General features: G+C 33.3%; 2 protein-coding genes and 1 long non-coding RNA gene across 3 annotated transcripts in view; 1 reads left to right on the top strand and 2 right to left on the bottom strand.

Moving 5' to 3' along the window:
• The window catches only part of LOC138713401 (uncharacterized), a 207,000-nt gene that overhangs the window by 23,193 nt on the left and 157,185 nt on the right, over positions 1 to 26,622 (bottom strand). The window lies entirely within an intron of this gene.
• On the bottom strand, positions 62 to 20,874 carry LOC138713994 (uncharacterized). The gene is made up of 4 exons (XM_069846568.1): positions 20,701 to 20,874; positions 9,793 to 10,398; positions 4,076 to 4,231; positions 62 to 1,958 (listed from the first exon to the last, which is right to left on the bottom strand). The coding sequence occupies exons 2-4, from the start codon at positions 9,808 to 9,810 to the stop codon at positions 960 to 962; spliced, it is 1,173 nt and encodes a 390-aa protein (XP_069702669.1). The 5' UTR covers positions 9,811 to 10,398; positions 20,701 to 20,874; the 3' UTR covers positions 62 to 959.
• Positions 21,752 to 26,622, top strand: part of LOC138713395 (arf-GAP with dual PH domain-containing protein 1-like) — a 35,860-nt gene continuing 30,989 nt past the window's right edge. The window contains exon 1 of the mRNA XM_069845472.1: positions 21,752 to 21,874. Coding sequence (XP_069701573.1) covers positions 21,793 to 21,874 — 82 coding nt within the window. The 5' untranslated portion in view covers positions 21,752 to 21,792. The remainder of the gene's footprint in view (positions 21,875 to 26,622) is intronic.

Raw genomic sequence — 26,622 nt, 5'->3', positions numbered from 1 at the left:
AAGGTCAAATGACTTTATTGTCATACGCCTGGCATTACAAAACAACAACAACATTTAGAGTATTCTATTTGAAAGATAAATTTCAAAATTTATTTAATCAAATAATTACTTAAATGAAATAACATGTTTTTAACAAAAATAGTTAGGAAGGAACAGGGATAAATATGATGATCAACACTTATCCATTTAAAAGAAGGATATAGGCTCCACCCCCCTAAGCATTTTAAAAATTGCATTGAAATATTTCTTAATGTAAAAGAAAACATACTGACAAATTTTATCCATGATCCTCCTTCCAGTTCTCAAAAAAAGAAGCAATTTACAAGTGGACTGAATGCAATAATTCTTTTACTTACTAACGGTAACCTGTGTTCTGTCACAAATTTGAATGTGGCACATTATAAGTCTGTATAAAGTGATAGTTTTTATATAGCACGTGATTTTTTTAGTTCGTATAATTGTAATTTCTTTGTAATGTTCACCTTTCATATCACAAAATCACTATCAAGAACTGAAAAATAATTAGGAACAAAAACACTGTCAATGTAAGCAATTCACATTATCTTCTACAGATCACGAATTATGATAAACATTGTACTATTTCTAATCACTTGATGAGTGATTTGTTTCATGATGTTCAAAGTTACACATGCAACTCATATTGGTTGTAGTAGTAACATTGTGATATCCTGGAAACCTAAATTCCCTGGAAAACCTACATCACTGTCTCCATTTTGAAAGTTCTCTGTATAATATTGATTTTTCTTTCCTGACATATGTTTTGTAATTTTGTCACTGGAATTTTTTTTTCAAATTCACTAAATACATGATTGGTTCTTTCTCAAATTATTTCAGAATTTTCTGAGATTGTTGTCCTAAAACTCAGAATTGTTCTTATAAACCCACACTGAAACAGTAATATCATCATTTGAGGGTAATTCAGAATTGTTCTTATAAATTCACTTTGAAGGCAATTCAGATTTGTTCTTATAAATCCACATTGAATCAGTAATATCATCATTTGAGGGTATGTTACACATCAGCATACATTGTTCCCAATTTGCTTTTTGGTTGTTACCGGTAGACTTATCTTTCTGATCATTAGGCCTACTGAGGCAATTATCTGTGCTGTGATTATACCCATATTCAACTGAGAGGGTGAATAATGATTTCGTATTTCTGTGAGCTATTTGATTAGCACAAAATGTTTCCCCTTCAGAATTATGACAAATACATTTCAGTTTCTTATGTGCATTTGCCAATTTTTTTGCTGCAATTGTAGTACCAGTATGACAGGAAGATTCACCATTGAAATTTAAATATTCTCGTACTGATTCTCGTTGGTAATCGATTATACATTGTGTGTTTTCGTTAACTGAATGGAGCATGCTGCCTGCATGTTGAATCTCGTCTTCAACATTTGAGGTTTGTGGTATATGATTTCCTTCTTCATAGCTGCAGTCATTTTCTGTGGAATGTGTGTTTGCACATACATCTATATCCAAAGCACTGATTGGAGAAGCTATCTGGTACTCTTTTGAAATAACCTCTAAATCACTGTCAACAGTACTACAATTATTAGCATCGTCCAGGGATGTTTCTTCAGTAATTGAACCATTATTGTATTGATCTTTTACTACATTGTATTGTAAAAAATCTGGACCTTCTTTAATCTTATTCCTGGCTACATGTCGGATGGTGTAGTGAAAAACAGAATTAGTTTTCAAAGTTCTTGTTCCTTTCCTAGCAGTTGGTCTGCGTTTCATAGAGGTATTTGTAGAACTCTGAGCTGTTTGAATAGTTGGATCACTAGTAGGAATATCTTGACATATCTTTAAGGTAGCTTCTTGTATGTACTCGGAATTCAAGGCATTCTGAGAGTTCGTAGAGTTGTTATTTTCGTTCTTTTGTGAGGAGTCTTGAGAGAAATTTGCCAAAGCATCCCATAGTGGATATACCTGTTGATAGAAATTCTGTTTATAGTACGAGAAAAACCCGTAATTCGTTGGGTGATCTAATGATTACAAATTAAAGTTGTGTATCCTCAATTTAAAAATTCTCAGGCCATTTTTATGTAATATTAAATTTGCTTGACTGCCATTCCTAGAGAGAAAAAGGGGAAAAAGGAAGAGAGGAAGAAGGGAGGAAAGAAAGAAAGATTTATTTCGACAATTAAATTAATTGAAACATACGATATCTATTTTCTCTTAGTATTAAATCAGTCTCAGTGGCTGGGTAGCTCAGTTGGTAGAGAGCTGGCTACGGACTGGAAGGTCCAGGGTTCAATCCCAGGTGGTGACAGGATTTTCTCGTTACCAAACTTTTAGAATGGCCCTGAAGTTCACTCAGCCTCCTATAAAAATTGAGTACCGGGTCTTTCCCAGTGGTAAAAGGCGGTCAGAGCATGGTGCTGACCACATCACCTCATTCTAGTGCCGAGGTCATGGAAAGCATGTGGCTCTACCTTCATGCCCCCCCCCCCTCCAAGTGCCTTCATGGCTTGTGACAGGGATACCTTTACCTTTTACTTTTACCTTTATTAAATCAGTCTCAGGAGTCTGCAAAACAAAAAACAGTGATGACAGGGGATGGCTGGTTCACTGAGCACTTGGCAGGGAAAAGGCTGCATGGAGGATAAAAATCACAATTCAGAGTAACTCTTAACCTTCAGCTTTTGATTTCGAAGTGGCTACCAGAAATTTGCAGCAGTGTGCACTGCTTGGATCTGCCGACTTGCTTTTTCTCCTCTATTGCTATGTACAGCATTGCTCCACAGACTCCTGAGATAGACTATGAGGGTCAATCAAATGAAAATGAAAATTTGAAGTTGATACTATTGATTGAGAGCTGTATTGTCCAAGGTTGGCCATCCTGCACGAGCAGAGAGTGATGCGTAGCAGCAAGACCAAGATGACATCACAGTAACGGGAGCATCCAAGTTCTTGCAGCATAGTGTGCTGCAGTTTCTAGCTGCCAAAGGCATTTCACCAATTGAAATTCATCGCTGTATGAAAGTATATGTGTATGAGTGGACAAAACGATACCAACAAGGACGAACATCACTGGAGGACAACCCATGCCCTGGCCAGTCCCACACAGTTATCACGGAAGAAAATGTTATTGCAGCAGATATTTTCATCTGGGGAGATTGGAGGTGTACAGTTGATGAAGTGGCTCAGAACCTGAATATCAGTCATGGATCTGCATATTCAATAATCCATGACTGATTGAAGTACCATAAAGTGTGCACAAAGTGGGTGCCAAAATGTCTCACAGATGAGCAGAAACAACACCGAATGAGACCGAGTTTGCAACATCTGATGTGTTATGAACAGGAGGGGGAGGCTTTCTTGGAATGTATTGTGACAGTGGATGAAACATGGTGCAAGCACTATGAACTGCAGAGCAAGCGACACAGCATACAGTGGAAGCATGATACATCACCATGCCCAAAAAAGTTTAGAAATTTCACAACTGCAGGCAAATTGATGCTCATGCTGTTCTTTGACTCAGAGTGTCCATTACTCTGCCACTTCATGGAGAGAGGAGAATCTGTCACCTCCTCTCGATACTCCGAAATCCTCTGTACTGAATTGTATTGTGCCGTCAAAAACAAGCGACCTGGATGTTTGCATGGTGTCATTTTGTTACACTACAATGCGCGACCACATACAGTTCAGCATACCATGGACACCATTTGGAACCTGCGCTGGGAGGTGTTCGAGCATCCCCCTTACAGCCCGGACTTGTCACCTTGTGACTTCCAGATTTTCGGCAAGCTCAAAAGTGACCTGGGAGGGCGCTGGTTTGCGATGAACGGTGATGTGATTGAGGCATTGCAGCAGTGGTGCCACCAGCAGCCAAAAGACTTTTATGAACAAAGTATCAAAAATCTGGTGAGCAGGTAGGATAAGTGCCTAAACACTGGTGGAGATTATTTTGAGAAATAAAATTCCTCTGCGGAGAAAAGAATTATTTCTCATTTTCATTTGACTTACCCTCGTATTTAACTTCTGTGTCTACAGAAAAGAAACTAGTAAGAAGGGAAGAGAGTGAACAAACTGACTAGACTTACTTTTTCATAACAACTCCTGACCAAATTGTGTTGGGACTGTAGGAATTTTCCAGCTTCATTTATTGATATTTTAAGAATTGATATCTCGTGACACATCTTGGAAACACTGTGGATTTTTCTAATGAGTGCTTGAATATCAGACATAAGATTAAATATCTGTGGACAAAATCAGTGGTGTCATTTTAAATTTTTAATAATCTGTTCTCTCTGCTAATAACTGCAAATTGCAAAATTTTAATATACAAAATATTAAATGAAGTAATTATAAGTGGCTACAAATAAAGGAAAATAGCAATGACACAAGCTGCTGCAGAATTATTTGTAGAGTAATTTCAAAACTCGCAAATGCTGATGTGGGTCATGAATAACAGAAGTACAGGATATTCACACCAGCTTTAAATATCTGATCACACCGGCATATATGCACTTATATCTTCTGTATCAATTTAACATTAAATGTTCAGCAAATCACTGCTACTTTGTAGCAATGCAATATTATACTTTTGATTCAAGAAAAATACAATACGGTGTTGCTGCAAAGTAACAGAAGTGAGTGTTTCCGTAAAAAAAAAATTAGTATTTTTCTAGGACAAAAAATAATAATATGGCGTTGCTACTTGTGGCAGTGATGTACTGAACATTTATCACTTTAACTTTTCACTTTCAGAATCATCAACCACTGTAACTTTTGTTAGACTTACCACTACCACTATTACTAAAATACATTTGATTGAACGTTTTAACACTTCATTGCACTGATAGCTTTCTGCAGATCAGATTCAAACATAAGCACAGATTAAATGATACTGAATGCTACTGGCCCAATGACCAATAATGCATTCAGTATTATTGTCAAGACTCTTAATGAAAAAAAATATATATATTTAATTCTAATGGAATGAAAAATTATATGTAAAATATTGAAAGAGGAAAATGAGGTACGTTATTAATGTGCTTAATGGTGTATTTTGTAGTTGAAAATCCATTTATCTTTTTAATTGTTTTTAATACTACATTTCATTGTTGTATTTGTGGTATTAGCATTGGAAGAATAAAGGCTAGACAACTGCCAAAGTAATCGTACATGGGTTTCAAGGTTGCTGACATAACATTATTCCTGTCCTGACTGCCTGCACATTTGGACAGGACAGAAAACAATGTAGATAGATACTTGATAGCCGTCCCAACCAGGATTTAATAATCAGCCTTCTAATCAATTCTAAATTAATATTTATTATTTAATTGAATTAATTTTTTTTAAGAATAGAAACCCTAGTTGGGTAGACTATCATTGAAAAATGTATTGAAAATACAACAGACAGTTTACAACACAAATTACATTTTATAACTAATATAAATTATGGTTAATTATAGAAATCTTTGACTTCAATGCAGTGGAGGATATCATCTCCAGGATGCAGTAAGGAACTTTTAGTTTCTGGAAGACTTCTAAGGACTTTCGTGGGATTGTGCCTCTAGCCCCAATTGTAATTCCTACAGTGTCCCATGTCTTGATGTCATATTTGGTCCCCAAATCACTGCAGCATAGCAGATAAATTGCCCGTTTTTCTTTGTAGACTTCTTTAAGTTGTTCCTCACTGTTCTCATAATGGACTGTGGGATCTAGAATGAGTCCACAATTTTTTTTTCGGTCTATAACAATGATATCTGCTCTTCGAGTTGATCCGTCTGCAGAAAGGCACTCAATTTTCTCGTACACCTCATGGTTATCAGTCCGGTGAAGTTCATTGGCAATCATTTTATTATGACTGTCAATTTTGGTAATTCTCCCTTCTGACAAAAACCCAGTACATGGGCTAAGGTTTCTTGCTCATCGCATCTTCTGCAATGGGTAGTATCAAGGCTTCTGACTGGAATAACGTTGCAGCTCATTTTGATCGCTTCAGTCCATTGGCTGCAGGAGAGACCCTTCTTGTTGGAAATCCATGCACTTCCTTTCTTCCAGTGGAAATAAAATGTGACACCTTTCCCTTTTCCAGGTAGTTCACTCCATTTCTTAAAGGAGTCCTCACGAAGTGCTCTTCTCAAACATTTTGGACGAAAATCATTAACTTGGTCTGGCCAAAGGGGTAAGCAACTAATAATCAGATCAATTTCATCTTGCAGTTTTGGGATTGTTTTCATTCATAAGCAGCCAAAATACATTTATGTGCTGAAGAAATGCTTCCCACTGAGCTCTGAAAACTCCTAGACCTCTTAACTTATATCATGGCATCAGGGATGTCTGTTGGTAATCCTGTGATTTCTTTAACAGAACTACGGATAATTTTATCGGCGTCACCTAGAAACTTTGCAATTAGATCCTTCGATGGTGCACATTGTAGGAGATATATGAGTTGCGGCCAGATATACTGATTAATGATGTTTAACTTTTGGTCAGGAATCAGCAAGGGACATGACACAAATTGGTTTAGGTTTGTAGTGAACTGAGCAATAACTTCAGAAGCGTTGAATTTTATTTCATCATTGAAGTTAATCCCTAGATATTTAATCGTTTCCTGAGGGGCAATGCAATGAAATTCATTGCCATCAACTGTAGTAAGAGGTTGGAAACTAAGCTGACCCCTGTGAAGCAAAATTACTAATTTTATTAGTATTTATCCTCAGATCTATTTTTGCTAGAGAGCTCATGAGTAGCATTATAAGGTGTTTAGCTGCATCTCCATCTTTACATACAACGGCCAAATCACCCGCAAAAGCGAGAATCAATAAGTTTTCTATTTGAGGAATTACATTATAACCATATTCTTCTTCAATCTGACTCACTTAATTCATTTAATAGGAAATCTAAGACCAGATTAAAAAGGATAGGGGAGAGGGGGGCTCCTCGGGCCATTCCTTTTTTCATTGGAATTTGTTGACTTGTTGTGGTTCTATATATATATATATATATATATTGAATTTTCCTGAAGAAAGGCAGTGACAAGAGTCTTGAGTTTGAGAGGAATTGGAAACTTTTTAAGGCTTTTTTAATATGAGCATGAAAGACATTATCAAATGCCCACGCTTATTGGTGCTGTGTTCAAAGTATGATCAGAGTTTTGATCAATTAGCCTACTCTTTCAATGATTCTGCGAAGTAATGAAAAGATAGTTATAGGCCGCCAGTTCTTGATATTATTATCAGGATTACCATTCTTGTAAATGAGAATGGTTTTACCACATTTTGAACTGGGTGGAACATTTCCCCATTGAAGCATATAGGTAGCAATATGAGATGACTTTGTATGCTCTAAGGTCTTTTATAACTTTCATCCATATACCGTCTTCACCAAGAGCAGTTTGAATTTTGAAACCTTTGCTAGCATTAAGTATTTCGTTATCTTTCACCATTATATTCTCTGATTCAAAATTTTCTTCTGTAGCATCATATTTATAGCCTTCGTACAACTAGTTATTACTGGCTCCAAACAGATTGTTAAAATGATCAGAGACAATTGGTTCAGTTATCTTACATTCAACCGAAGTAGAAGAAGACATTATGTGCCAAACAACTTTCCTATGCTGAAAATGATAATAGAACTGAGCTAATTCAAAGTTCAATTTATTTTTCATCCGCTCGACATTTTTATGACTAGTTTTCTTTTAAATCTTTTGTAAGTCATTCCGTAAGGATTATTTTTCTTTTTTGTCGGTTTATAATGTTTAATAGATGGATGTTCAGGCTTTTTAAATCTAATAGCATCCTTTAAAAAAGCGCAATAACAATGTACAGTCTCATCAAATATGTTATTATTAGGAAGGTCCAAAAGTGTTAGTTATTCAAACTTGTATTCCCATATCTGAAAGTCAGAGTGTGCATGTGTATCTGGTGATGGGCAAAGTCCTTGGACGGCACGAAGCTGTGATCGAGAGATTCTCCTTTTGGTAGGACTGAGTTATTTTATTCCTGTGTTCTTGAGGATGGGAACGCACTAAATGGTGGTTAATACTCTTAAAGAAACGACCTCATAATATGCATTCTGTTAACTGCTTAGGTGAATTGTCCTCCTGGTGCAATGATGTCTCCAACATCAGATGTACTGAATGTAACTTTGGAGTTGAGTCACTTATTTTGTCTGTGTTACATGTCTGCTGAGGTAATACATCAGCGTCATCATTATTATTATAACTACGTGCTATATAAAGGTGCAGACCTCGTATAGTAAATTGTTATGACACAATTTGCATTTAACAGGAGATGATTTCTTTATAGTAATGTCATGTGACAATGACGGGTTTGTTTCCATTGAATGAAATTTCAGTTTATCTTGTCAAATAAAATACGTGGTTTCTAACAATAAAATAAATTAAATTTAGCAAAACAATTCGTAAATCTTGGATGAAAATTGTATCACTAACAGAGAAATCAATAAACTGTCCAATTACAGTAAGCCAGTGGTTCCCAATCGGTGTATCGCGACACAGTAGTGGGTTACGCAGCCCCAGGGAGTGCATCGCAAAATTTTGGAATTGAAAAATAAATTTTATGCCATCCAGAGAGTCTCTTTACAACGCATTTTTTATTTGCAACGAAGTCTTTGATATGGTACATTTTATTTTGAGACAGAATTTACCAATGAAATGTGAACACCTGCAACAATGCTTAGTAATTCGTTTACTCTTCCCACTTTGTAGTAAACAGAGTTTAGAATCGTCAGAACATATTGGTCAGTTTCAGTAGGCCTACGGGTGATAATGCGACTATTTTATCAAAAGTGCTTTATTTAGATTTTTTCATGAACAAATTTTTTATTCGAAAAAGACTATATGAATCAAGTTCTGGATTAGATGACAGCAATGTTAATTCAAATCATGTGAGTGAAAATTTTCTTCAGAGTCCACAAAAACGCACTGCATTTCGTAAATACAGTAATGAATACTTGCAATATGGTTTTACATGGCGTGGAGATGAATATGAACAAAATCCTGAGTGTCTTATATGCAGAAATGTTTTGTCAAATCAGTCGGTGGTGCCGAATAAACTAAAAATACATCTCCCCATCCATTTTAAAATATTCTACACAGAGTTCCACTACCTTTTCTCCAGAAGAAAAGCACTGATTATTATTATTATTATTATTATTATTATTATTATTATTATTATTATTATTATTATTATATTATTATAATTATTGTTATTATTTTTGTTATTGCTTTTGTTATTGTTTTTGTTATTGTTATTGTCATTATCATCATCATTATCATCATCATCATTATTATTATTATTATTATTATTATTATTATTATTATTATTATTAAACATGTAAGTGTGTCGCGATATCGTGGGTGTTCAGTAAAGTGTGTCATCAGTCAAAAAAGGTTGAGAACTACTGCAGTAACCAATATTTAACTAATATTTGTAACAAAATCATCAGCTGTTTCACTTTAACACAACATGTATACCACATAAACTATCAAGACAAGGCCTCCTTGAAATTTACCATTGCTATCATGATGGCTTCGAGCTTTTTTGTCATTTATTTTTGCATTAAGTTTACTGCAAAATTAAAAAGCTAGAGAATTTCGTGTTAAATTAAAGTTCTTCCTTTGTATAAAAATAAAAGGCAATTTTTTAACTTAAAACATTTAACAAGCGGTTCGGGCAAATTGGTGTGAACCAGCTGAATGACTCCACTGCATAAAATTATGTTAGGAAGTGTCCCCATAAACAGATGAACTTGTAGATACTGTAGTACCTATCCTTTTTTTTTATACCTTTGTCTGCAATAGCATTACTTCTTCAGATTGGGCATACTGTGAACAGCTCAGCCAGCGATTGAAGAAATTGCGTCTCTTTCTCACTTCTACCAAGATATCTTGAAGAAAATAGCCTTAAAAAATAATATGTAGTTTCATGATATTCATTATTATATCTAGAAAATATCCATAAAATACCACATAAACTATCAAGACAAGGCCTCCTTGAAATTTACCATTGCTATCATGAAAGTGCTTACTATTAATACAAAATACCTAAGTTGCAAAATCTATGACGATCTTCATTTTCATCTTGTAAATATAATATCTTGAAGTATCTGAAAAACTACATTTTAAAAAGCAGCATTTACCTGGAGATGTACAGCTTAAGAATATTGGTTCTTTTATTGTTGATCTTTTACTGTGTTTAATATTCTTTTGCAGTTTAACTCTAAGTTGCTTAATTTTATTACGGCATTCCAGAGAATTTCTAGTTGCAAGTGTTCGTAATATATTTTCTTTCGCAAACCATTGTTCCTTCAGAGTTTTCAGTTTTGCTTCTGTTCCTGCTGTAGAATCGAGTTCAGACTGTAATGAATTGACTTCTTCCTGTAGCAGAATAATCTGAAAATGTTAAATTTTAATATATCATATTATCATAACTTTAAGTCTATAGAGAAATTTGTTGATTAGACCAGTGATTCTAAACTTGGGGACCAAAGAGCAGTTTATGGGGGGGCTGCAAACAAAATAATAATAATAATAATAATAATAATAATAATAATAATAATGTTTTTTTTTTAATTTATTATAACCTAATATTGTTTATTTGTATGATTTACAATTTAAAATACATTACAAGTTACTTCAGACCTACAGCCAATAGCAATAGCTCAGTGACACAATGCTAATCCATGTACACAGTTGTAATTTTTTTTTAAATAAATCAAATTTCATATTACTGTGTTCTATATTCTAAACCTTAGACCAGGGGATCACACTAAAGTAATGTGAGGAAAAGAAGGACCTCTCATCAAAAAGCTTGAGAAACACTGGTTTAGACAGTTTATAACCATCTGGTCACTGATTAATCTCATAAGACATTTCGCTAGCCCACGCTACGAGCATGCTAAACTAGCCCCGGCTATCGACTGGTTACTTGTACAGGATTGATCGCTAACACTGGTTTATGAGTACGAAAAACGTTTGTTTGCTGATCATCTACTGGAAGCCCGCATTAAGAATGTCTGGGTCATTCCATAGTGACACACGTAACATTTTTTAAGTACCTAACTATGATCTTCACAGGATTTTTAATTAAATACTTAGTAATTCATGAAAAAGACATTACTGTCTTTTAACATAAGTATTCCTAAATATAAAGAAAAATTCTTAATGAAAAGAAATAATTAATAATGCAAAAAATATTAAATATTGTATGTTGTGACACACGAACATTTTCTTGCCACTAGATTTATTACCAAAATGGAAAATGTTCATATTATTGTGCCAAATGACATAAATGAATTCAGTTTTTTTCCAAATAATTAAGACACTTGTGTAGTACATGTAACTGCTAAATCACGAACTTAAAAAAAAATTAACAGTGCCATTAAGAAACAAAATATTGCAAATGTGTTGTGACACATGAACGTGACACACGAACATTTCTGTCATGTTGGTTACTAATTGTTTTAAATGCACTATAAATACATCACTTCTTGTGGAAGACTATGCCTACAGTTCTTATTATACAAAACAACACTAGATTACACTAAAATACACTTTTAAATTTAAAATATCCACGGTTGTTTACAACCATATGTGTTGATATTTCCTGTGTAATGTCATGTGACGAATATACCAATATGTCAACCATTTGTAGTAGGCTACTTCCCTTCCTTGGACATCACAGACACTTTAAATTCTTCGCCACCACAAGATTTTGTAACTTCATATGTAGCCTATATTTGACGTCTTTTTTTTTTACTTGGTCATTTAACGACACTGTATCAACCATTAGGTTATTTAGTGTCAATGGGATTGGTGATAGCAAAATGGTATTTGGCGAGATGAGGCCGAGAATTCGCTATAGATTACCTGACATTCGCCTTATGGTTGGAGAAAACCTCGGAAAAAACCCAACCAAGTAATCAGCCCAACTCAAATTCTTGAAAATACTATCAAAAAATGTGCAAAATGTATTAATATTTATGTCAATAGAAAAACTAATATAGATTTTAAAAGGCCTAACTTTTAGAATTGCTAAATGATACCTAGGGTAAATTAATTAATGTTATTAAATAAAACGATTTTAAATTAATATCAGAAATTTAGTACCATTTACCTAATGTGCAAATAATTACACCAATTTATTTATACATAGGCCTAGTATGGTGGCTATCTATTTACGATTACTGCATAAGCTTGTTTTTAATATGAAATAAATTAACATAAACCAATTTTTTAAGTTTTTAATTCAAGGAATTAAAAAAATAATAAATATTTTATACGAACTTTAGGCATAAATTGTCTTATGCTAATTTTAGGCCTACACACTATATTTTTACAACAGTTGTAGTTTAGTCTGTCCAAACACAGGTGTGAACCTCACAAGTGATACCAAGAAGGCACCACTCATGAGGAAACTAGGCCAGGAGATAATGGGATAGCGTGGCCAGTTCCTTTCCCCCTTACAACAGTTATGGAACACATATTTTCAAGAGTGTTTAACTTACAGTTTATGTTCTTTGAAAAAAAAAAAAAAAACGCACAGGTGCGTGTGCACGCACACACAAGTATCTAAATCAACAATAAGTACCGGTATTTGAAATTCCACTACTAATTATGTTTAGACGTAAAGACTTCCAATAACAACAAAACTTGTAACTGGATTTTAGGATAAACTTTAGTGACACACGAACATAACATTTTTGTTCGTGTGTCACAGCCATTGTGTTACGTGTGTCACGTGTTTTTCTTGTAGAATACGTACATAAATCAAAATGTTGTCCATATAAGAAGTTGATTGTTATGTGATGTTTCTCACTTTTACATTTATGAAACATGAAAAAATTAAATGGTTTTGAAGAAATATAAACAAATGTCCATTTGAGCGTGACACACGAACTCTCAACCTTCCCTTGTAATAATTGCAATCAAGCACGAAATAATCATTGTATTACGGTTTCTATGCATTGTAATTATTAACAAAGGTCCGCACTTCATTATTAATTGCATTTAACATACAGAAGTAATGATTTATTTGCCTTGAATGTGCATTCAAATATGTGATTTTTAGTAGATAATTTCATGCTCTTAAACCACAGACTTCTTGGCGCTTTTTCTCCCACATACGTGTTGTTACACAATGAGTGTTATCAGATTAAAAAAATTCGGATCATAACGAAAAAAATGACATATGACAAGCAGAGATTCGTGAGATTTTTATTTTTCGTGAAAATGTCGCATTTTCGTGGAATAACCCGTCTATGAATACGGTCCATAATAATTATTGGAACTGTTATCAAGTAATGTCTATTGTATGGTATTGTTGTTTAGTCAACTGTCCGAAGACAGGTCAATGTATTTATTTACATTCCAGGTATTCGTACATTGCTTCATAGCTAGAATATAGAACATGTCAAAAACAAATCTTAATAGTACTATAAAGTCTTAATTATAGTCACAGTCTATTTGAAATATATACAGAAGAGTTTTACAATATTCTAATATAACACAAGGGGTTAGTATCGATACTTAATACAAGACAGAAATATTCATGCAGTGTTGTTGAATGTCATAAATTCACCTATAGAATAGAAGGTGTGAGAAATTAGGGACTTCTTTAATTTGACTCTAAATAATCTTATGCTTTTTGTTTGATTTTTTTTACTCATAGGGAGGCTATTAAAAATTGTTACTGCCATATAGTGCACTCCTTTTTGATAGCATGATAGACTTGCTGATGGAGTGTGAAAGTCATTTTTTGACGAGAATATTTATGCTATGAACTGTTGAATTAGTTACAAATTTTTGCAGTTACTTACAAAGAAGTTGATTAACGAAAAAATATACTGACAAGTCATGGGCATTATTTGTATTTTTTTTTAATGGTCCTACATGATTCCCTAGATTTGGCAACTGCTATTATTGTAATTACTCTTTTTTGTAATAGGAATATACTGCTACTATTTGTAGAATTTTCCCAGAACATTATTCCAAAATTATTACCAGAGACCGGAACTTTGGCAGAATGCCTTTTTAAATGTGTTAAATCTATCTTCATTTTGAAAGTAAATCTGTACGAATTATACCTTTGTAATTGAAACGTCACAGTTTTATGTTGCCCTTTTCTGCCTTTTTTAAAATAAATGTCTAATTTACAAAATAAATGCTTTTTTGGTTCATTTGATTATTTATCTATTATTTATTAATTTATTATTATAAATTGCCTCGAGGTATATTTTAATTTATTTCTATAACTGCTAAAATGAAAGTGACTTCACCAAATGTATATTATTATCTTTCAGTCAGTTCATATTCTCTTTGATTTCCAATACACAGGAAAATACTAGCCAACCTATTATTCACAATAACAAAACACTAACAGATAGTAGAGATATAGCAAACGCATTTAATAAACACTACTCAAACTCTCACAGATTACATCCCAATACCAAAAAAACTGACAAATTTATCAAAAGAGAATTACATAAAAATAATAAAAACAATATTACTAGTACAAAACTTGAAATATTTCATCAAAATTTTACTTCCAAAGAATTAACTCTAGCTTTACAAAATTTAAAAACCAAGAAATCTCCTGGCCCCGATAACATTCATTCCGAATTTTTTAAACATCTGGGGGAAAAAGACAAGTCAGTACTTTTATCCATTTTCAATTTATCATGGAACACCTCAGTTCCTGCAGCTTGGAAAAAAGCAATCATTGTACCAATTCACAAAAAAGGGAAACCTGCTCATGATGTTAATAGTTATCGACCAATAGCACTATTAAGCATGATAGCAAAAACCATGGAGTCCATGATCTCCAACAGATTAACTTGGTATTTAGAATCCCAAAATCTTTTATCACCAAGACAAGCCGGCTTTCAACAACTACACTCTACCAATGAACAAGTTATACGCCTCGGCCAAGAAATAAGACAGTTTTAACAAGAAAGAAGATACCTTGGCAATATTTATTGACTTTCAGCTAGCATATGACTCTGTTTGGAGAAATAAATTATTACTAAAACTCCAGAAATTAGGTATCTCCAGCAATATGTTCAGATGGATATCAGAATTCCTTAGTCAAAGATTCATTGCCACTAAATTCAATAACTCAATTTCTAGTTACAGACAAACATATCGAGGTCTACTTCAGGGCGCTGTCCTCAGCACAACTTTATTCAATATTTATATAAATGACTTACCCTCCCTATTAGAGGAATCAAACATGAAAACAGCACTATTTGCAGATGATATAGTTTTGTGGACTTCCTGATCTTACAGACATAGAGACAAAATTCAAAATTCTGCTCTTAAAGCTCTAAATCAACTACATGAATGGAATACATCAAATTTGATGACACTCAATTTAAGCAAAAGTAACTACCAAATATTTTCACTTGGTAAAAAAGAAAGAGAATTCAATATCCAATACAATGGCCAACACCTTCCTAGGACTTATGAATCCAAATATCTTGGAGTTATTTTCGATAGTAAGTTAACATGGAGCAACCATTTGAAATACATTTCTGAAAAAGCTCGTAAAAGATTCTCCCTTCTAAAAAGACTAGCAGGAAAGAAATGGGGATGCTCTAGGAATACTTTGAACACTACATACAAAATGTTTATACAGCCAGTGCTGACATACTGCGGAGTAATTTTAATTACTTCACCTTTCATAAACGACATAGAATATGTTCAAAACCAAGCTCTCAGACTCATTACTGGTGGAATCAAAACAACTCCAATAGGTTCTATGAGATTCCTCACTAATATTAACAGCATCAAAATGACAATAGAAGAAAAAACACTGATTCAATATGAGAAACTTATTAGATTACCAGGAAACAATTGGCATTCATACAGTCCTCTCTGTAGATTGAAAACTCAAAAAAGTTTCATATCCATTGTTCAAGAACTAAAACAGAAAATCAATATCCCGAATTTAAAAGAAAACCTACAAATTAAACCAAATTCTTTAACTCTATTAAATATGGAATATAATCTAAATTTAACAGAAGAAATATTGAAATCAGAAGTAAACACTGAAATACTAAAACAATTGTCTTTAGAGACAATTAATATTAGATACCCTCCACGAAACTGGCTTCATTTATACACTGACGGATCCTTGATCTCCAGAGAACAAGGTGCCGGTGCAGGTGTTACGTACTGTCTCTTCTCACTTTATAGATCTCTTGGGTATGGAACAACAAGTTTTGACGGAGAAATCATTGCAATAAGTGAAAGTCTCAGGAATCTTCTATGCCACATCAGTAAATTTAAAAATGCAGTTATATTGTCAGACTCCAAAGCAGCTATTCTATCAATAGTCTCTAAACACACACCTTCATCTCAAACAGCAGAAATAACTAAAACGCTCTCTCAATTAATATCACTCAATAAAAGAATTGTATTCCAATGGATACCATCCCATTGTGGAATCCTGGGAAACGAGAATGCGGATGCTTTAGCAAAGAAGGGCAGCACTGCTACTTACAGACCTGTTACTAAATCTACATATTACTCTGTGAAAAGATTTATTAAATCTACATACTTAGACTTCAACAAACAAAATTTGATAACACAATCCCAAGGGAAAAAATGGAACTCTCTGCATCAAAATCCACAGTTAATTCCCGATTTACCACGAAAATCGTCTGTAGCTGCATTTAGATTGGCAACAGGCCATGATTGTTTGGCCAAACACTTGCATAGAATTGGAATATATCAGTCCCCTAACTGTCCATTGTGCAACTCAAACCAAGAAATGGATTCGGAACACCTCAAAATCTGTGCTTCAGTGGCTGGTCATGATAATATCTTCGAAAAATATTGGAGTGCAAGAGGTCAAATGACTTTATTGTCAAATGCCTGGCATTAGAAAACAACAACATATTCTCTTTGAAACAGTGAGTGCTGCAGTGCAAAAATGTGTAACAGTAAGCATTTTAACTATCGCTTGTGTTTATTTGACAAGGCAACAGTGAGTGCAGGCCTAACGTTATTTTTAACGGTTATTTTTCTTTCAGTTTTCATTGCGACGTTGTAGCTAGCAGCAAGATGTGTTCCTTTACGCAGTAAATTGCAAAGTTACGTAATATGCCATTCCTATCTAACTAACCTCCTGTACTCCCACGAAGTCTATTCTATATCTCAAATTTTGCCACTACTTCTGAAAACTGAAAGGTGGTAATTCTGCTTTGAAATTTTTTTTTTATTTATTTATTTTGGGGGGGGGGGGTTTCAACTTCACTGCCCGAATAAAAATCATAGTTTTCTTAACAATAACCATACGTGTACATAAATGCAACATTTCATGCACATATCTGTTGTAAAAGACCTCGTGATAAAATAAAAATATGTAATCAAGAAATTCAATACATTTACCATGTAAAATATCTTTGTATTACTCTTGATAACAAATTGTTATGGCACAAGCACATAAACTCTGTAACAACTAAGAGCTCTCTTAGAATATCTCATCTTTACCCTCTCTTCAAATCTCCTGTTCTCAGTCTAAGAAGAAAAGTTATGCTCTACAAAATGCTGATTTTACTGATCCTAACTTACATTGCCCCAGCTTGGTGTTATATTCCAAAAACAGTATTTCAACCTCTTCAAATTGTTCAAAATAAAGTGCTCCGAATAATACATAATTCAGACTGGTACATAACTAATGCACAAATATACTTTGATTTGGACATGACATTTCTGAAATACTCATTATGTGAACAAGTTAAGAAGTTTTTGACAGTGCAAATTCTAGTGAAAATCCATTCATCAAGCGTCTTGGCCAATACAATGCAAACTTCTACAAGAAGCACAGAACACCAAAATTTTTTTTAAGTGAATAACATGCACTTTTCCACAACCTCCGATTTCCTAACATCTACATTAATGTCTCCGTGCCCAATTGTTTTGATGGCTGGACATGAACAATAATACTTGTGCATTATTATTTGAATTTACACTAAATATGAAAAGGCAGAAAACATATTTGTTTTGGTACTTTATCAATAAATTGCTGAATGTGAAGAAAAAAAAAACCTGTTGTGAATATATGTGCAAATTTTCATTGCTCTAGATGTAGCATTTCAGGAGATATCTTATTTCTGGAGTAAGATCAAATTTATAGGGTAAGATAAAATGTTGTTGTTGTCTAGTGCCTTGCATTTGGCAATGAAGCCATTAGCAGTCGTGCTTTCCAATACTTTTGAATTGTAGTTTCTTCTGATCTTAATGCTTCACAGGTCTTCAAGTGGTCTTCATTCATTTCTGCTGGATCGTTACACAGGACACATATGGGTGAAGCTGAGATACCTATTCTGTAGAGATGACTTGCTAGACTTGCGCCTCCTATAGCCTCTCCTACCCAATTCCCAACCTCAACCTGCCTGTGGTACACCCTGCTTTTAACAGATGAGGATCTGGGGACCGAGTCACAGCAGTATAACTGTTTCATCTAAAATGGAGGAAATGCCATTTACATATGTGCTGGCCTACCACAGCACAACAGTGTCCCTCAGCAGCACATGAGGGAAAGGTCGGTGGATCTAAATAACATCTATTTAGTCCTCCCGGCTAGGTCCGAAGGATCCATTGACCAACGACAGGTGCAGTCCCCCTTGCATAATGGGGTTTACGTCGGGTGATGTAACTGCCACATTGTAAAAACTGGTGCCCGTAAAGAAAACAGTTACATGAAAGCCACAACATACATGAGTATGAGTAAGATAAAATGTAAAGAATCTGATTTTCAGTAAAATCACTTTGAAGTTTACAATGTGTATTCTGAATATTGAAGTTTACGATGTGTATTCTGAATATAGGAACCGCTTATGTGGGATGAATCTAATTTCTAACTTAGAATAAAGATATCGTGATGAAATCTTCACTACAATATTCCTCAAGAAACCATAGATTTTTGGCACACAATTTAAAAAATGAAGAAAATGACCAAACTTTGCCAATAATCAATAGCACATCCTCTTAATTGGTGGCACAGTAGCAACTCTGAAACAAAATATTGATGACACTAGACTTATGTGTCAAACCTATGATAAAGCCAAACTGTTATATCAGGCCATAAAGGGAGTGTCCAGGCAATTCGTCAATACTGTCCTATTATCATCGTCATACACTTTAATGCCAGCTCACCAACTCAGTTTGGTTTTCCGTCATGCTGTTAAAAATATAACAGATTAAATTGGTAATTTGTAAATTAACTAATTCATTCTTCCGTCATCCTTCACGCCATGTAGAGTTGCGAAGAGAGCAGGGCTGGTAAAACTAACATTATTGATCTATTGTGACGACGAAAAAATATTCTGAATTGAAAACTCCAGTCCAACATATAAATTCCAGTAGCTGGCATCCAAACTCAGTCTAGCAGCTGTAGCAATTCACAATACAGATAAAAATACTGCGGAATAATAGGTTTTTGTTCGTCCTTAGTCTGCTTTCCAGAATTTCATGTAACTTATAGAATGGAATGGAATTTCATGAGGGGACATTTCAATCAGCACTGCAACCTTAGAAGATCTATTATGCTAACCTTCTGTGCATTCCAGACTCACATGGGCTGACTAGATTAAAGGTCCCTGCACATCTAGGTTTCGAGCAGGCAACCCCACTCGTCCCTCCATGTGTCACCAGCCAGCATTCGGAGAATGATATGACATGATGTTGAAATGGAGACGCCTAATATGGGGAAACAGGAGAACCCCGAGAAAAACCCCAACTGCGACCTTGTCCACCACAAATATCAGTATGGATTTTTCAGTGATTTTTCATTGCACAGTGAGTCAAATTACGAATCTGGCTGGACGAAAGTATTTTTCATCATGATCAAAAACTCATTATTTATTCTGTGTATGTTATGGAGCATGGACTTGGATGGAGGCAGGTCGTGGCCCTTCAAATTGGTAGCATACTATCCTACTGCTAGATTAATTTTGTTGAGGATAGGGACCAATGGCAGAATTATGTGAGGGCAGCAATGAACCTCTGGGTTCCTTAAAAGCCGTAAGTAGGCTAAAGTAAGTAAGTAAGCAAGCAAGCAAGCTTACTATCCAAGCAATCGCCTGGAGGGGCTTGGAAAAAAAAAAAAACCAAGTCAGGATAGCCTGCCCCTAGGATGGAACTCCTGATTTCCTGAATGAAAGGTGGGAAAGGGAATGACAACCATTGCACTATGCTCGATACCGGTAATAGTAGTAATGGTAATAGTAATTTATTCACCATAAAGATTTTTACAAATCGTAGCTTCGTCAATCTTATTTCTAAGTCTTAATCTAGTTTCTGATTATACTATAGGCATATTTATGAATTTGTAGCTTTGTTATTGCAGGACATCTGCTGATATGATTTAAGAAGAACTGTATCTAAGATAGTATAAAATAATAATAATAATAATAATAATAATAATAATAATAATATTATTATTATTATTATTATTATTATTATTATTATTATTATTATTATTATTATTATTATTTTATTTTTATACTATCTTAGATACAGTAGTAGGCCTAGTAGTAATAATGAACCTAAAAAAGTAACAGCCTCTTTTCATTAAATAGGCCTACTCAATTCTTTTGAAATAATAATAATAATAATAATAATAATAATAATAATAATAATAATAATAATAATAATAAAAACTTGCAAATTCATTAATCTAGAACTTACATCTTTTTTAGCTACATTCATTAGTGCTTCAAATTGTTCATTTTTACTCATTGTTCGTACTATATTAAGTGTTTACAATTTGATTTCAAGAAAAACGAATAAGTTTACGACGTATTTAACACATTGCGTTTACATAGTTACAAGTTACAATGACAACAACAATTGAAAACTAGATACAAAGAGCTGTAAAAGAGGCAAACCATAGAAAGCAGAGTTTTCTTGTGCAACTAGAACCATGTTTTGCACATTTGTGGGAGAAGTTATAATCTAAATAAAATTACAATGAGACTTATAATTTTTTTTTACAATGAGACATATATATATATATATATATATATATATATATATATATTTTTTTTTTTTTTTTTTTTTGTAGATTGAGCCAGGGACATACGTAAAAAAAATTCAACGATATTGGCACTTACAGACTTTTCTAGTCTACAATTTTATTGTATGTGTACATACAACGTCATTGAAAAGCGAAGTTGTTATTTTAATATTTTAGAAGTTTTGTTTATTCAATAAATGAACGTCTAATAAATACAGTTATCGTCATTTTATCTAAATGTGGGAAATTAAATATAAGGTCCTATGGTATAGTACGATGAGAACGGTTATGTATGTATGTATGTATGTATGTATGTATGTATATTTTTGTGGCAATTCGAAAAGGGAAACAGGGCGATACAATAATGCATTTACCGATTACAGTGTCGCCAACTGAAGTGTACGGTACGTTTCCAAAAAGTAGTTAAAAATCGCTATAAATTCGTCGTTATCAATATAGAAAATTTTATTTTATGGCTAGAGAGGGCTGAAAAAGTCTAACTTTCTATTTAGTCAATGGAAAAGTTAAAAGAAATTGTCGCCGAAAAATAGTTAATATTTAACAACAAAGTCGCTAAATTGGCAACTTTGACTGATTATCTCACCACCAATAGATGGCAGTGGTTTCCGAGCACGTTCTCGATTCCTCGATTAGGCGTGAGATTAGAGACCATCGATCACAGATTGAAAGGAAATTATCCTTATCGTTGCTTACGAACCTTATGTACAGTCTGTGTTTCATTGGGGAGATCGGGAAGAATAATAATGGCGGACAGAAATGAAAAGATGCTTTTAGAGCTCTTAAAAAAACCAGGAAATAATTTGTGTGCAGATTGTGGCAGCAAAAGTAAGATATCTGATTTAATTTTGAAGATAGTATTATTCATTGTGACTAATGCATAGCAAAAATAAGCTGCTTCAATATGATCCATATATTCTGTAGAAAAAAAATGTGTCATTTAACACATGACATCGATACATAACCAGTATGACTCCTTGGATTGCCCGTGGTTTTAGTAAATTTTGATTTATGTGTAACTTCTGTCATAGGGAACTGATATTCTGGTTCCTGTGTTGCGTTCAAATTATAAATTATGACATTTGACAGCTGCAATGGAGAATTCAAGTAATAGTTCTAAATTATATAGTGGAATGGAAAATGGATTAGTTATTCATTAAAGAATAATTGGAGGATAAAACTTTAGTGTAGGCCGACGGTTTTCTCATTGCCAAAAATGTATCTTATAGGTTTGTGTGGAAACTTACACAGTAATGTTCTCTGTTATAAAATTAGCAATAAACTGACAAAGCTGTGTATGAAACAGCATAAGAACTTCACAAGCTTATCAGTGCTAGGCCTGTATCACACACACATTGGCATATTGCTGTGCTTGTGAACAGAGTTTTGTACAAAATAAAGCCTTAACTTATTGTGTGCTTTCTAAGTCACAATTCTGACATTTTTCGACAGTTAATGTTTTGTTACAATTTCCAGGTTTGGAATGTAGCAGACCTATAGGTCAAATTTGTATTACTATATTTAATTGATTTTGGAAGTAGATACTACGCTTTCCTTTTATCGGGTTGTGTAGACATAAAGTTTGTTAAAGTAATTATGGAGACGGTTTTACAAAGAAGTTGATATTTTTTTATCACTGCATTCAATTGTGTGGCATCAGTGATCAGTCTCATAAATTTGGTATTTGTATTAGGTACACATTTATTTATTTATTTTTCATAGTTTACCCAACAACAATAAGGGTAAACTACTTAAAAATAACAATAAGATAGCAATTAAAACTATAAACTTATAGGGTATTAATTAAATTAAATTGCATACAGATTGAGCTTTTTATACTATGGCAGATATAAATGTACTTCTAAAACTAAAAATATCACAATTGTTAAAATACTTATTATAATAGTAACAACTTCTATATATGCTATTATTTATACTATAATTTGTCCGGGGACACCTTAAAAAAGTTTTATTAATCCTATTACTAAATTAGGAACTTCAAATTCGATTAGATTTATTAACTGATTACAATTACATCTATTTACAATTGAATGAAGGAACATAATGTCCTAAATAACCCTACGTAATTTTAAAGTATTAAAATTGTAAACTTTCATAAGCATAGTATATGGAACATAAGTTTCATAACTTAGTGGATATTTGCCATTTTGTCTATAATAAAGTATGATGAAGGATGGGTAGAATGGAGAAAAATTCTCTCAGGCACCGGGACTCGAACCCAGGTTTTCAGCTCTATATGCTGATGCTTTATCCACTAAACCACACCAGATTCTAGTTCCGATGCCAGATTCAATCCTTCTCAGTTTCCCTTTGATGGCCTACCCATATGTACTGTGTCACAGAATATATGACAGTGGCACAATGTCCAACACACTATGTACAGAGGTGCACTCATTACAAATGATTAAGTGGCCGGGATCCAATGGAATGAGCATTGTCTAGAATCACTAAGTGATTATTTACACGTATCATATTACTATGATGTACTAAAGTATATATGTTATTTCCGTGCAGGAATTCTGCGTTACCATATGATGAAGGATGGGTAGAACGGAGAAAAATTCTCTCCGGCACTGGGACTCGAACCCGGGTTTTCAGCTTTACGTGCTGACGCTTTATCCACTAAGCCACACCGTTCTACCCATCCTTTACCATATGGTAACGCAGAATACATCGTAGTAATATAATAAAATAACCTAAGAAATTTCTTATTTTCAATTAATGTAGTATACTTAATAGTATAGGGAGATCAAAAAATTGATGCATATTCTAATTTAGATCTAACAGATCTTGAATATGAACATGTTAATGCCTTGATATTTTTAAAGTCTATCATATTTATAATAAAAACCTAAAGACTTAGATGCTGATGCTACTACATTATTTATGTGATTTGTGAAAGTTAACTTACTAGGTATCTAATTGTACATCCAAATCATTGACAACTTCCATTCTTTTCAGTAAGGCACCGCCCATTGAGTACATGTAGTTATGATAGGTCTTTTATCTTGTAAATGATATAATATTACACCCAATAATGTTGAAAGGTAGTTTGTTTTCCAAAGACCATTGCCAACATTTATCTATGTCAGTCTGTAGAGACAAACAGTCATCTAAGCTATGAATACTTTTATAAATTTTTATGCTCGATCATGCCGAAATGTAGTAATTATACACCTGGTAGCAGCCCTTTAATGGACCTCATTAAAATACACCTATTCATTAAAGTTCAGGTGTTCCGCCAATCAGAAAGCACCATATGAAAGCGCAAAGATCGATTTCACCAATTGCACAATAAATAATCTACATTTGAAATAAAGTCAGTTCTGTTACTATAATAATTAGCGTTAATTGTAAATAATATTCAAATAAATTCAATTTGTCATCTCGCTTTTCAATGACTAATTCAATTTCAAGGTTATATCAAGATTGTTTCTTTTACTCTCTAGATTATATCAAGGTCGTCGATATCTGTTTCTCGGAAAAATTAATACTTTCGCATCTGCGCACATCTCACAATTTACGAGGTAGGCTATTGCAGAAGGTCAGTTCTGCTCCTCACTTAGATAACAATAACATGAATACTTATGAATAATTTCAAGTTAGAAATATGGTCGAGCATAAAAAGTCTTATGAAACTTGCCTATAATGGTAATTAAGACGCTCTTATGAAAATTATGAAACTCGCTTGTGCTCGTTTCATAAACATACTCGCGTTTTAATTGCTACCATTATAGGCTCGTTGCATAATGTACTATTAAATCATCAGTGAATAATAAGCTAAGCGAGTTGTTAATGCAACCTGGTAAATCATTAATAAAGCTTCGAACCTTGTGGCACCCTAAAGTTACTGGATAAACATCTGATTACCGTCCATTATAACATACATATTGTTTTCTTTCTTGCAAATATGATTTTATAAAAGTCAATAGTTGATTAGAAAAACCAATTTTGTGATGAGACGTCCATGATCAACTCTGTCAAATGCTTTTTGGAAATCTGTGTAAACGCAGTCAACCTGCCCAGATTTTTCCATTTCCTTACATACATAATCTGTTAGCAAAACCAAGTTGGTTGATGAACACCTTTTAGACCTAAATCCAAATTGGCAGTCGTTAATAAAACTACTGACTTGAAAGTAAACAGAACTGTAGATTATAGATTCAAAAATCTTAATAAAAATAGAGAGTATGGAAATTGGTCTGTAACTTTCAATATTATTTACATCTCCTTTCTTGAATATAGGGCACATTTTAGCTACTTTCCACATTGAAGGAAGTTACTTGTTTTAAGAGATAGATATATGCATTAAAGGAGGATTAATTAGTCCTGCCAAGCTTTTACAATGTATGCTGGGATCATATCAGGACTTCCCCATTTGTAGTCATAATAGTGGAAATCCCCTATTTTTTATTGATGTTCATTATGATCACGAAAGAATAACTACATGCATAATTTATTTATTTTGCTAATAATTGTAACATAAAATATAATATAAACAGAAAAACTTTAGCTCACCCCTGAAAGAGAACTTGCGCTCAGGGGCAGATTCCTGAACTGAAATTAGGAAGTATATAATACAATTTGTCTTATGTCTACTACGCAATAAGAATATATAAATTTAACTTTACAATTTTTCAATTTTTATAAAATCATACATAACTTTTTAAATTTAATACTAGAACTATCAGAATTTACAAGATTAGAATATTTAAATATAAATTTGTTATATATTCTTGGGCCTAAATTGCTACTATGATTAAATACTGTTGCATATTGGTTCAAACAATCTTAAATAATTCATACCTTTTGTTTCATAACTATGAGAATACAATACAAAATTATTTCGATTTTTGTGTATGAATTTTATTAATACAATATAATAAATTTGTCTTATTTTAAGAACATTAAAGTCTGAAAACAATATTTGAGATGGAAAATCAGTAGGTTTATGAAGACATAATTTTAATTAGGTATTTTCTTTGTAATGAATAAAGTGGATTAAAATTGGATTTAAATAAGCTACCCCATCCTATAATTCCATACATAATTACCGATTGAAATAAAGTTAAGTATATTGTGCGTAATAAACTTATTGACAAGTAATTACTCAATAAAACAAAATAATATATTATTTTACGTAATTTATTACAAAGGTAATTAATGTGTTGGTTCCATTTTAAAATATGATTGTCGAAAATTATGCCTAAATACTTAACTTCAGAGGACTCCTTAATAATTGACATTTCATCATCATCATCATCATCCTTCACGAATTAGGCCTCTGTAGACCTGTTTCGGCCCCATCTAGCAGTCTTCTTAACGGTCTTCCTGGTCGACGATGTCCTCTAGGTTTATATTGCATCATAATTTTTGGGATTCTTGAATTTTCCATTCTTCTTACATGATCTAGCCAATTGAATTTGTATCTGGTAATTTTTTCTTCTACTGACTCTACTTCTAATTGTTCTAAGATTTCTTCATTCCTTTTTCGGTCTAAAAGAGTATATCCTGCTGTTCTCCTGAAAAATTTCATTTCCGTTGCTTTGATTCTG

The sequence above is a fragment of the Periplaneta americana genome, chromosome 14 (genome assembly GCF_040183065.1).
Source record: "Periplaneta americana isolate PAMFEO1 chromosome 14, P.americana_PAMFEO1_priV1, whole genome shotgun sequence".
Taxonomy (NCBI): domain Eukaryota; kingdom Metazoa; phylum Arthropoda; class Insecta; order Blattodea; family Blattidae; genus Periplaneta; species Periplaneta americana.
This window is presented reverse-complemented; position numbering and strand designations above follow the sequence as displayed.